Source organism: Anomaloglossus baeobatrachus, chromosome 10 (genome assembly GCF_048569485.1).
Source record: "Anomaloglossus baeobatrachus isolate aAnoBae1 chromosome 10, aAnoBae1.hap1, whole genome shotgun sequence".
Taxonomy (NCBI): domain Eukaryota; kingdom Metazoa; phylum Chordata; class Amphibia; order Anura; family Aromobatidae; genus Anomaloglossus; species Anomaloglossus baeobatrachus.
In genome coordinates, this window is record NC_134362.1 from 34,642,882 (window position 1) to 34,656,812 (window position 13,931).

At 43.7% G+C, this 13,931-nt stretch overlaps 1 protein-coding gene across 1 annotated transcript; it reads left to right on the forward strand.

The window, feature by feature from the left end:
* Positions 1 to 1,446: 1,446 nt before the first annotated feature.
* LYVE1 (lymphatic vessel endothelial hyaluronan receptor 1) lies at positions 1,447 to 13,377 on the forward strand. Its single transcript, XM_075325547.1, has 6 exons — positions 1,447 to 1,638; positions 7,076 to 7,247; positions 7,362 to 7,504; positions 11,477 to 11,842; positions 12,745 to 12,823; positions 13,012 to 13,377. Exons 1-6 carry the CDS (start codon positions 1,554 to 1,556, stop codon positions 13,181 to 13,183), a joined length of 1,017 nt encoding a protein of 338 aa, XP_075181662.1. The 5' UTR covers positions 1,447 to 1,553; the 3' UTR covers positions 13,184 to 13,377.
* The last annotated feature ends 554 nt before the right edge of the window (positions 13,378 to 13,931 follow it).

The window sequence follows — 13,931 nt, forward strand, 5'->3', positions numbered from 1 at the left end:
AATATAACTACTATAATACTGCCCCTATGTACAAGAATATAACTACTATAATACTGCTCCCTATGTACAAGAATATAACTACTATAATACTGCCCTTAAGTAAAAGAATATAACTACTATAATACTGCCCCCTATGTACAAGAATATAACTACAATAATACTGCCCCTATGTACAAGAATATAACTACTATAATACTGCCCTTATGTACAAGAATATAAGTACTATAATACTGCCCCCTATGTACAAGAATATAACTACTACAATACTGCCCCCTATGTACAAGAATATAACTACTATAATACTGCCTCTATGTACAAGAATATAACTACTATAATACTGCCCCTATGTACAAGAATATAACTACAATAATACTGCCCCTATGTACAAGAATATAACTACTATAATACTGCCCTTATGTACAAGAATATAAGTACTATAATACTGCCCCCTATGTACAAGAATACAACTACTACAATACTGCCCCCTATGTACAAGAATATAACTACTATAATACTGCCTCTATGTACAAGAATATAACTACTATAATACTGCCCCTATGTACAAGAATATAACTACTATAATACTGCCCCTATGTACAAGAATATAACTACTATAATACTGCCCCCTATGTACAAGAATATAACTACTATAATACTGCTCCTATGTACAAGAACATAACTACTATAATACTGCTCCTATGTACAAGAATATACCTACTATAATACTGCTCCCTATGTACAAGAATATAACTACTATAATACTGCCCCCTATGTACAAGAATATAACTACTATAATACTGCCCCTATGTACAAGAATATAACTACTATAATACTGCCCCTATGTACAAGAATATAACTACTATAATACTGCCCCCTATGTACAAGAATATAACTACTATAATACTGCTCCTATGTACAAGAACATAACTACTATAATACTGCTCCTATGTACAAGAATATACCTACTATAATACTGCTCCCTATGTACAAGAATATAACTACTATAATACTGCCCCCTATGTACAAGAATATAACTACTATAATACTGCCCCTATGTACAAGAATATAACTGCTATAATACTGCCCCTATGTACAAGAATATAACTGCTATAATACTGCCCCCTATGTACAAGAATATAACTACTATAATACTGCCCCTATGTACAAGAATATAACTGCTATAATACTGCTCCTAAATACAAGAATAGAAATAAGTGATGCTGGGTGGTGTTTCTGGGGTGGAGATGTGATAGGACACAATGTAATAAATCAGCAGTTATTTACACGTTCTCTTCCTAGGTTTGTGTTATCGCGTTTCCTCCGCTCTCCATGTCGTCTGAATCAGCAGAAGTGCAATATTCCAGACATCTGTTCACGTTGTAGATGGGGGGGTTTCATACGTCAGGAGTTTCCACCCATTGTCCTCGGAGTGACAGGAGATGTTTATGAAGCTGAAGTCTCATTCTCAGGGTCCCAGACTTTGATTCACATAACCTGGCAGAGCGGACCACCGGCACGGACCACCAGCAGATCGCCGGACCCCCCACTATAAAATGTCCTGCCACTTTGTTGTTCTACTTTTGCACCTGGTCCTCATCCTGGGGGGCTATTTATCGGTCTCGTCTACAGATGTGAAAGGTACGTGGTGGATCTTTATTCTCTGGGTACATGATGGAAGCTGGAGGACCTGCTGCGAGGTCTACACCAGGTGTAAGAAAGACACAAGAAACATGGAGAATGTACCAAAGATTGAAAACTGAGGATCAATCTACAGCTCCGTCCTAAGGATGGATGATAGTGGTTGTAGTGGCGGACCACCACACGATACGATTCTGTGATCCGTAGGCAGGTGGTATGGAATATCTGCAACCAGTCTGACCCGGGCGCTCGTCTTCTAGGATTGTTCCTATGTCATATCCAGCTGGTCATGTTGTGTAGTCTTCTATGTATTGGATTGTATTAGGGTCATGTCTAGTGGTCAGATCATATTGGGGACTGTAGTTTTCTAATAGAAAAGTATAATGGTCATGTCATTTGGATAGATCATGTTGGGGGTGGAGTCTCCTGTATAACATTGTATAATAATGATCATCTGCTGTATATACTAGTCACTATAATAGACCTAACCATTTAGTATATGGAAACACCCATGATACCATATAGGAACATCGCAACAGAGAAAATGGTGCACAAAAAAATATTGATTAAAACTGAATTTTATTTAGAACTAGCTGTAGTACCCGGCGTTACCCGGGATAGTAACTGTCTCTGTCTTCTCCCAGTCTCTGTCTGTGTGTCTCTGATGACTGTCTGTCTCTTTCCTTGTCTGTCTGTGTCTATGTCTCTGTCTTTCTTTCTGTTTCTATCTCTTTGTCTGTCTTTGTATCAGTCTCTCTCTATCTCTCTGTCTGTCTTTGTATCAGTCTCTCTCTATCTCTATGTCTGTGTCTGTCTGACTCTCTCTTTCCCCGTCTCTCTGTCTATCTCTTTCCAGGTCTGTCTCTTTCCCGGTCTCTGTCTGTCTCTTTCCAGGTCTGTCTCTTTCCCCGTCTCCCCGTCTGTCTCTTTCCCCGTCTGCCTGTCTCTGTCTGTTTCTTTAATTCTTTGTCTATCTCTATCTCTGTTTCTTTCCCCATCTGTCTTTTTCCAGGTCTGTCTCTTTCCCCATCTCTCTTTGCCCGTCTGCCTGTCTCTGTCTGTTTCTTTAATTCTTTGTCTATCTCTATCTCTGTTTCTTTCCCCATCTGTCTTTTTCCAGGTCTGTCTCTTTCCCCATCTCTCTTTGCCCGTCTGCCTGTCTCTGTCTGTTTCTTTAATTCTTTGTCTGTCTCTATCTCTCTGTCTCTTTCCCCATCTGTCTCTTTCCCAGGTCTGTCTCTCTGTCTCTTTTCCTGTCTCTTTCACTGTCTTTGTCCATCTCTTTGTCTGTCTTTTCCTGTCAGTCTCTTTCCCTGTCTGCCTATCTCTGTCTGTCTCTATTTCTCTGTCTCTTTCCCCATCTGTCTCTATCAAGGTCTGTCTCTTTCCCCATCTGTCTTTGTCTCTCTGTCTGTCTCTTTCCCTGTCTGCCTGTCTCTGTCCCTATCTGCCTGTGTCTGTATGTCTCTTTCCCCGTCTGTCTCTGTCTGTCTCTCTATCTCTGGCTCTTTCCCTCTCTGTCTCTGTCTTTCTCTATCCGTCTCCCCACCGACATCATATTACCTCACACATAGGCTTCTTATACTAACACTGTCCTTTTATTCCTATAGCAACCAATCACAGCTCCTATTAATAACCTGTAGTTGCAGGCTCTATTCACTTTAATAGAGGCACGCTTTTTGGAGAGTAACTGTAAAGCGCGGGGTTAAATTTTCCTGTCAAAACATAATCTACAACGTTTCCTGAGTCACATGAGGCATCTGTGCAAAATTTCGTGATTGTAAATGCGACGGTACGGATTCCTTTAGCGGACATACACACCCACACACACACTCAGCTTTATATATTAGATATACAATCTAAATGTTAAAAACATTAATAAAGCAAGGAGTCCATATACTCAGGATGGCATAATCTCAGAACAATTGTGATATGATAATTACATTATAATGCCAAACATACCATAAGAGGGGCAGAGAGAACCAACCGGGTGATAATCTATTATAGATGTGAGACGCAATCTTCACAATACATAGAGGGCAATTATATAACAAATCAATTCTACCTTAATGCAATGTAAATATACATAGAAAGGTATCAATATCCTCCAATATAAATCCCACAGTGCTAAATGGCAACCATTAGTAATAGTGACCCATCAAAGCTGCGATGTGAAGCCTCCTGAGTCCCAACGCGTGTTTCACCTCTTCATCAGGGTACCGTATGAAAAGGTGAAACGCGCGTTGGGACGCGGAAGGCTTCACATCGCAGCTTTGATTGGGCCATAATATACAGTATTGTATATTCTAAATAAAATTCAGTTTTAATTAATTTTCTCTGTTGACATGTTGCTATAATAATGATCATGTCTAGTGGTTCGGTCAAGTTGGGGGTTTTAGTCTTCTATGTATAGAGTATGATAGTCGTGTCCAGCGTTTTATATTTATACACGATACCATAAAAACAATTATCCTGTGCTTAGAAAATGTATTCACGTCTCCAGTTGAGCGGAGTTATTGAGCAGCTCGGAATCACGAGGACTTAGAGGAATTGTGACCAATATCATCAGAAGATTCTTCAATGTGGCGGAGGAAACTTTTCTTCTGCTCCTGACGTCCCCGGGAAATTAGTGACTTGGGACTGATCTCCATCCTTAGCTTGGTGCTTTTCAGGGCACAATTGTTGGTAGTGTGTTCTCCCGTGTGATAGAACCAAGGGGCTGCTCTAGTAACACTGTCTAGTCTACGTTTACACCACCTATTAGTTGTCATACTTTGATCGAATTTGTGCTAAATTTTGGCACAATTTCAGTGCACGGATTCTTAAAAAAAAAGTAGGATGTGTCGAAAACCAGATTTAAAGAGGACCAACCACCAGGATTTTGCAATATGAACTAAAGGCAGTGCCATAATGGCACTAAGATGCTGAATCCAGGCATACCTGTTATAGGAAGATCGGATGCTCGTTTGCAGAAATATCTTTAATCAAAGTTGAAGAAATGCCCTACAATTTGATTGACAGGTGCAACGGGGCCAGGTCTTTGTGGGACGGATCCTCGCTGTAAAGTCTTCCTCCAATGTCCTCTATGACATGTCCCCTTTTCTTTCTTCGAATATCATGCCGCGCCGCCAATGGCGTTGCGTGCGCATTGACACAGTAATTCGGTCTTAATTAAAATAGTGTTGGAGTCCGCGCATGAGCGAACTGCGATCTCTGGCGCCATTTTATTGAAGACACCTCACCAGTTTTCTAAGTAAATCTATTTCTAAAGGTGCTATTGACATGAATCTCCCACCCGATGTCAGTAACAAGCCATCCAATCCACACCGGCAAAGAAATCAAGCCACATATGTCCAGAAATATAGTGATGTGTAATAATGAGGAATGACACAGGGAATTAAGTATTAAACACACTTACTGAAATGTAATTAATTCTTTGCACAAAAGCCTTTGTTTGTGATGAAACTCCAGACGCCTCCTGTATGGAAAAAGTAGTCGCCTGCATTGCTCAGGTGTGATTTTGGCCCATTCTTCCACACAAACACTCATCACATCCTGCATTTCCTGGGTGACTTCTATGAACTCTGAGCTTTAGTTCTTTCCATACATTTTATTTTCGTTCTATGAAACCAGTTGAGAGTTTCCTTGGCTGTGTGTTTGGGATCATTGTCTTGCTGAAATGTCCACCCTCATCTCATCTTCATCATCCTGGTAGATGGAACAGATTTTTATCACAAATGTCTCGGTACATTTATCCAATCATATGAATTTTGCATGTGCCGTATGCCGAAAAACAGTCCAACACCATGATGTTCCCCCCTCCAAACTTGTTGGTATTTTTGGGATGATATGCAGTGGCTTTTGGCCTCCAAACATGGTGTGTGTTATGGCATCCAAAGAGCTCGAGTTTGGTCTCTTCTGACCAGACTGTATTCTCCCAGTATGTCACAGACTTGTCTAAATGTTGTGGAGCAAACTTTAAATGCGCTTGAACCTGCTTTTTCAGTCTTGTATGGTGAGCGTGCGTACAGGAGCGTGCATACAGGAGCGTGCATACAGGAGCGTGCGTACAGGAGCGTGCATACAGGAGCGTGCATACAGTCCATGGAGGGGGAGTGCATTACTTATTGTTTTCTTTGATACAATTGTATCAGCTCTCCACAGGTGGTCCTTGGCTCTTTAACAAATGTTCTGATAATTCTTTTCACTTGTCTGTTTGAAATCTTGCGGGGAGCACCTAGTGGCCGGTTTATGGCGAAATTATGTTCTTTCCACTCCCGGATTATGGCCCCAACAGTGCTCTCTGGATCCTTCAGTCGTTAGAAATTCTTTCGTAACCATTGCCATCAGCATATTTTGCAACAATTAGGGTGCGACGGTCTTGAGAGAGCTCACTGGTTTTACCCATCATGAGATGTTTCTTGTGTGACACCTTGGTAATGAGACACCTATTGATAGACCATCAGCAGAACGAGCTGATATTAAGTGGTAGGATTGCTTTCTAATTACTGATAGATTTCAGCTGGTGTCATGACTTTCCATGGTTTTTTGCACCTATTGGATGGGTTGTTACCGAAATCTAGTGAGACTTTCATGTTAATATTCATGTCAATAGCACTTATAGAAATATATTTACTTAGAAAACTGGTGATACCTGCTGTACATACATACCTGCTCAATGACATTTGCCCAGATCAGCGCATCCGCAAATAATGTTTTATGCAAAACTAGAGTTTGAAAACCCTCTATTGCTGCTCAATATTGCTGTCACGATTCCTCTGTGCAGAGCATCTTGCACACTAGAAGATGCTCTGCTGTGTTTTCCTGGGCTTCTGGCTAGCAGGTTGATTGACAGCGCAGGCTTCCATGCTGATTCTGGAAGGTGCTGATTCTCAGGTGTTCAATCTTCTGGGTAATTGTTCTGCTTCTTTATTGAGCATGCTCTCCCAGAACCTTGCCAGTCGTACATTTTGGTTCTGTAGTTGTGCTATTGGCCTGTGTTCCAGTCTGTGCTCTGATCTTTGTTTCCTGACCTTGGACTTTTGTTTGACTCCTCTCTGCCCGCTCCCTGTTCCTGTTGTGACCTCCTGGCTTTTGACCTCGGACCGTTACCTGACCACCTCTCAGTTTTCTCCCTGAATTCATTATGTGTCTTCCCGGAATTCTGACCCTCGGATCATGACCTGATTACGCATCTGTGTACTCCCTGTGTCCATACGTGTCCTCCTGTTACCAGACCCCGGCTTTCCTTACTACTTTACCGTTTGTACTACTCATATGTAGTGACTAGCGTCACAATTGTTGCTGAAAGAATTTAACATTTTCTACATTTTGTTCCAATCCACCCATTTTTTCACCAATTGATGATACAATCCTAGGGATCATTTTTAACTCCTTGCTTGCTTTACACCTTTATCCATTGTTCTGTCCGTTTCAGTCGTCATACAATCAAAATGCAGAATAGCCGGCATAGTTCTGGTGGAGAATCAATACCGTTCACAGAAATTTAACTACACGATGGCGGAAAGTGCGTGCCAGGAGGTGGGGTTACAGCTCGCCAGCAAGGATCAGGTGGAGAAGGCCAATGGATATGGATATGAGACGTGCATGTAAGTCTTCCCATAATTCCATATACCTATAGACCTATACACTGCTATATGAATAGAATGCAACAGAACTGCAGTGACGACTAACACATAATCAGTACTTTCCGTTCTTTGCAGCTATGGATGGGTATTGGAACAATTTGGGGTGATTCCACGTATCCAAAACAATGAAAACTGCGGCAAAAACAGAACCGGGGTCCTCACATGGAAGGTTGATCTCAACAAAATGCACTTCAGCGCCTACTGTTTCAATGCGTCCGGTGAGTAAACATGACTGCAACCGAAGGGGTTGAGCATTGACAGAATAGAGGCTATGCCAAATCATTCCCGTGACCTTCCGTCATAACTTATGGCCTCCATCACTTCTCTGATGTCTATGACTACCATATGCATGTGGTCCTACAGCCAACTGGAGGAGGCCCAAAACAATGAGAGCTTTAAGGTTATTACTGAGAAAGTGTGGCTGGATGGTGACCATCATTTGTCTGTAATCTCCTGGGCATCAATACATGGCACCAATTGAGCCTAAAGTGTCACGACCATCTCCCTGTTTTTGGAGGCTAGTGACAGCTTTCGGATTAGAGCCTCTCATCTCCATTTAAATGTTGTTTAGTTTCTCTTAGTACTGAAATGGTTAATGTCAGTTTTGCTGCTAGTAGCTTTTCCTGCAGTTCCTAGCTGAGTATTTCAGCCGTAGCTGTTTTGTAGCCACGCCCCTTCAGGTATAAGTAGAGCTGTTTCCGAGCAATCCTTGCTGAAGATAAAAACTCATTGTTCTCTGCCCACTTTGGAGGCAGGCTCTGATGTGGAGTTTTCCTGTACTCTGGCTTTATCCTTTTTTGTTGCTATTCCCCCGTGTTTGTCTTACCTTACCTTGTGTCTTGGTACTGCAGTGGTAGGGTCTAGTGTAGCTCACCTGCCTCTCACTAGCCAGGACATCTATAGGGTCTTCTTAGGGTCTCAGGTTCCTGTTTGGTGACAGTTGCGGAGAGTAGGGACAGCGGCAGGTGAGAATAGGAGGTGTCCCACCTACCCTCTCTCACTAGCACTAGGGCACCCCGCTGTTATTGTGTCCCCTTTGGTGTGTTTTTTGTTGTGCGTCAGAGACACGTAGGTCTGAACATTCCGACATGCTTGTCATACCCGGCAAGCGGGACATAAAGAGAAACCAACAGAGCTGGCTACATTGGTAGTTTGTTCTACAGGCTTAATAATGATCCTTTGGAACCAGGTATGGTTATAGTATAAACTATATCAACTATACATGCGGGTGGTATGATATGTTTGGCTTAAAAGGGTGGTCCGGTGAGAATGAGTTGTCACCTATGTACAGTGATTAGTTATGTATCGGTGGGGTCTGACCATCGGCACAGATTAGCAGAATGGAACACAGCAGTGCACAAACTTAACCACGGCTCCTACGGGTCCGCCGAGAACTGTGCCGTTTTCCAGCAGCCCCATAGAGAATGAATAGTCGCGGTTGGGCATCCAACTTACTGCTCCATTCTGTAACAGGGAAAAACGTTCCCCGTCAGCGATAAAAATTCTTTGTTTTGCAGAATAGAGCGGAGGGTCCCAGCGGCCGGACACCCTCAGATTAGCACGTTATCACCTATTCCGAGGATAGATGATGACTTCTTTATTAAACATTTGAAATAACCCGTTGCAAAATTGATCCTAAATGTTAAAAGGGTTCCCCATAACGGGGTCATTAAAGAAGTATCTCTGGGGTCAGTAGAGAAGGGACGTTGGTGAGAGAGAGAAGAGACTATCATGACCCCAAACGTGGGATGATCGGTCTTCTTGCTATATTTTTTATTTTTGCCTTGGAACATTTTCTTATCTGGCTACAATCACATTTCTCTACCTTAAATTATTGATTTTGGGTAAGGTCATGTGGTTGAATCTTCAGTCAGTGTTAGGGCTCGTGCGCACGTTGCGTACTTACATGCATTTACGCTGCGTATAGCACTGCAACGAAAATGCATGTGTCCTGCGTTCCCTGCACAATCTATGAAGATTGTGCATGATACGCGCACACGATGATTTTATGAATGCAGCGATTTGCGTGCTAAAATTTTGACCCCCAATCTGTGCGTTCATAAAATGAGCATGTCAAATATTCTGTGCGCTATGGATGCAAATCCCACTCTGTCTATGGTGCGGGCAGCAGCCAGAGTGCATGAAAGCGGCTTTTTTGTACAAAAAAATGCATCCATTATGCAGTCTTTCTGCAGCGATTTGACGCGCATATGTGCTGTCAAATCGCTGCAGAATATTCAGCAGGTACGTGCGCATGAGCCCTAATGCGGACGTCACACGGTACGATATATCGGGCGATCTGTCGTCGGGGTCACGTCGGTAGTGACGCACATCCGGCATCGCCTGATATATTGTAGCGTGTGACAGCGGTGAACGAGCAGAAACACTCACCTTCTCGTTCATCGTTGACACGTCGCTCACTTTCAAAAAATCGTCCGTCCGGTTGTTCATTGTTCCCGAGGCAGCACACATCGCTCCATGTGACAACCCGGGGAACGACGAACACAGCTTACCTGCGTCCCGCCGGCAATGCAGAAGGAAGGAGGTGGGCGGGATGTTACGTCCCGCTCATCTCCGCCCCTCTGCTTCTATTGGCCGGCTGCCGTGTGACGTCGCTGTGACGCTGAACGTCCCTCCCACTTCAGGAAGTATATGTTCACCGCCCACAGCGACATCGCCCGGGAGGTAAGTACGTGTGATGGGGGTTAACGACTTTGTGCGCCACGGGCAACTAATTGCCCGTGACGCACAAACAACGGGGGCGGGTGCGATCGCTCGTGCAATCGCACGATAGATCGTCCCGTGTGACGCCCGCATTAGGCTATGTGCACACTGCAGATTTGGTGGAGGGAGAGAGGGAGAGGGAGACAGAGGGGGAGAGAGGGGGAGAGAGAGGAAGGGTGAGAGGGGGAGAGAGAGGGAGAGAGAGGAAGAGAGGGAGAGGGAGGGAGGGAGAGATGGATGGAGAGGGGGAGTGAGAGAAAGAGAGGGAATGAGAGAGAGGAAGGGTGAGAGGGGGAGAGAGAGAGAGAGAGAGAGAAAGAAAGAGAGAGAGAGGGAGAGATGGAAGGAGAGGGGGAGTGAGGGAGGGAGAGAAAGAGAGAGGGAATGAGAGAGGTAGGGAAGGAGAGAGGGGAGGGGGAGAGAGAGGAAGAAGGGAGAGAGAGAGAGAGAGAGAGAGAGAGAGAGAGAGAGAGAGAGAAAGAGAGGGAGGGAGAGATGGAAGGAGAGGGGGAGTGAGGGAGGGAGAGAAAGAGAGAGGGAATGAGAGAGGTAGGGAAGGAGAGAGGGGAGGGGGAGAGAGAGGAAGGGAGAGAGGGAGAGGGAGAGAGAGAGAGAGAGAGAGAGAGAGAGAGAGAAAGGGAGACAGATGGGAAGAGAGAGGGGGAAAGAGAGGGAGGGACAGAGAGGAGGAGAGAGATGTAGATTTAAAAAAAAAAAAAAAAAAAAAAAAAACTGGGTCAAAAAACCGCAGCGTGTGCACAGGGCCTTAGAGAACTAAAGGATTGGTAGTTGGAAATTGGACATGCCAGATCCTTTTCTCAACTTTTGGGGAACAGGTGTGAGACCCCTTAAACAAAACCATTGATATTGGCCTTAAGGTGGATCTACCACTCTAATTAAGGTACAGCAGAGCTAAAAGAAACATTTATTTAAAGGGGATTTGGCACTAGGATTTTGCTCCCCAATCTATGAGCAGCATAATGTAGGGACAGAGACCCTGGTTCCAGTGAGGTGTCACTTACTGGGCTACTTGCTACAGTTTTGATAAAATCCGTTTTATCTGCTGCAGATCTACTAGTTGTGTATAAACCTACCCCTTCACAGCTGATTGGCAGCTTTCTGTGTATACTGTGCATAGGCAGAAGGCTGCCAATCAGAGGTGGGGGCGGGGTTATACATAGGTCATGAATATGGAAGACTACATGGCTGCAGGTTTACTAGTCCTCTAGTGATAAAGCAGGACTTTAATCAAAAGTATAGCAACAGCTCACTAAGTGACACATCACTGGAATCAGGGTCTCTCTCTATATTATAAGGCGAAAACCTGGTGACTGATTCCTTATAAGAACACCAACACATCTAATATCACAAGGGTCGCCTGTGGGAGAATTTGGTGGAAGGAGGGTGACTAGTCCACTACTCGGAGCAGTTGTCACTCACTTTTCTCCTCCCATCATTTATTTCAGACATCCGGATCAATTCCTGTAAGCCTGAGCTCATGGTTACCCAACCACCACCGAGCAGTGCGGTTGTGCCAACGTCTGGATCCATCATGGCGTCAACCGGACTAAAAACAGAGACTCAGACGGAGCCAAGAAAGACGACCCAGGCGCCCGTGAGGACCACATGGAAAGCCTCAACCACATCGTTATACACGACACTAGTGACGACAGTGAAGCCTGCGCCGGCCACCACGCTGCGGACAACGACAACGCCGGACACCGAACCTCCCACCGAGCCTCCCACCGAACCTCCCACCGAACCTCCCACCGAACCTTCCATGAAACAGGAGAACAAGATGGCTCAAAAAAGTGAGAGAATCGTATTTGGAGGTAAAGACCTAAACTTTCCACTATATTTATGTGTAAAAATACAGGGGAATGTCTTAAAGGGTTTGTCTATAATTAGTAAGTTATTGATTTCTTCCCAAAATCGGAAAATACCTATCTATATGTTGTATGCAGTTCTATCCTATACAGTTAAATACACTTATCCTGCAATACTAGACACAACCTGAGGACAAGGGGGGCGCTATTTTGATAATAAAGTGTCCATATTTTTCTAAATTTGTCCATCGTCTTTAATTATGTTTTTAAGAACATTTCACCCTTCTTGATAACATTCGTAGCACATATTTTACTGATCTTCTTCTCCACTCACACCCAGAGCAGCATTTACAGTTCTGATTTTGCTGTAGTATATTAGATGATGTAACACCTAATCTACGGGTGCTTGAGAATGTTTTGCACTACGTTTCCACCTCCGTCATGTGATCTAACATAGGAGCTCCCACAATGCACTGCTCAACGGTAACATGAATGGGGCAGAATTATGATTACAGCTCCGGAGGTGATTGAAGTATAATAATAATAATTAATAATAATAATTTTATTCATTTATATAGCGCTATTAATTCCACAGCGCTTTACATACATTGGCAACTCTGTCCCCATTGGGGCTCACAATCTAGAGTCCCTGTCAGTGTGTTTTTGGAGTGTGGGAGGAAACCAGAGAACCCGGAGGAAACCCACGCAGACACGGGGAGAACATACAAACTCCTTGCAGATGGTGTCCTTGGTGGGATTTGAACCCAGGACCCTAGCGCTGCAAGACCGCAGTGCTAACCACTGAGCCACCATACAGTGCTAACCACTGAGCCACCACGCCGTATAATGCATAATCAGTACCTGACAAGTATGGCAAAGGATTTACAAAGTATTTGTATTGTTCACAGGGTTACCTACGACGCTGCTCATCCTGGCGCTGCTCTTCTTCATAGCGGCCGTGGTTCTCGCTATTTGCTACATTAAAAAGTAAGTGTAACCACATTCATACAAAGGCAGAACAAAAACAGGTCATTGATATCCTTTTGGTGGGGGTCCGATGGCCGTCGCCCCCAATAATCAGCTGTTTATAAATTCAGTAGCCGTTAGCTCTATACACCGCGTAGTGGCCATTCTCGGTACTGCAGCACTTCATTCATGTTTATCTCTCTCTGCAGATACAAAACACATTTACTCTTTACAAAGAAGAAGAAGGAGAAAGAATCAGTAGAAGCCAAAGTGTTCAAAGACGCGTCAGGTGCCGAAAACACGAAAGAACAATATACGAATGGAAAAGAGGCTGAGAGCCTACAGAACCCTGCAGGAAGCACTGGAGAGGCGGAGGTGTAACAGCAGCCGGGCTGGAGATAAACTGCTTAGTGACTGGGCACCGTGCCCGGCGTGTGAACTGACCGGCCTGTGCCGCTGCGGCCCACTGCAGAACGGAAAAAACAAACCATTTCTAGTGTTCCGATGATTAGATTTATCCGTCTGGATCAGCACATTACATCTCAGCCACCGTCCCCGGAGACCGCAGGGACGGGGGAGGGGGGGGGGAGGGACTGGGGGGGGGCGCCCCTCACTAAATAAATTATTATACAGGATTATCCCGTCCATTACTACTCATCCCTGATCGCTAAAGAGTCTGACAAGGTTCTTTCTTCTCTTTCTTTCCTCTTTTTTCTCTTTTTTGTCCTTCCTTTCTTTTCTCTTTCTTTCCTTTATATTATTCCCTTTCTTTCATTCTTTTCTCTCTTTTCTTTGTTTCTTTTCTCTCTTTTCTTTTCTCTCTTCCTTTATTTCTTTTCTGTCCTTTTTTCCTCTTTTCTTTGTTTCTTCTATTCTTTTTCTCTTTTTTCTTCCCTTACTTTGTTTCTTTTTTTTGTTTTCTCTCTCTCTCCTTTTTTCTTTCTTACCTTTGTTTCTTCTTTTTTACTTTCTCTCTTTTTTCTTTCTTGTCTCTCTTTCATTTTCTCTTTCTTTCCTCCCTTTATTTCTTCTTTTGTTTGTTATTTTTTTTCTCTTTCCTTTCTCTTTCTTCCTCTTCTCTCTTTTCTCTCTCTTGTTTCTTCTTTGCTTTCCTTTTTTACTCTTTTTT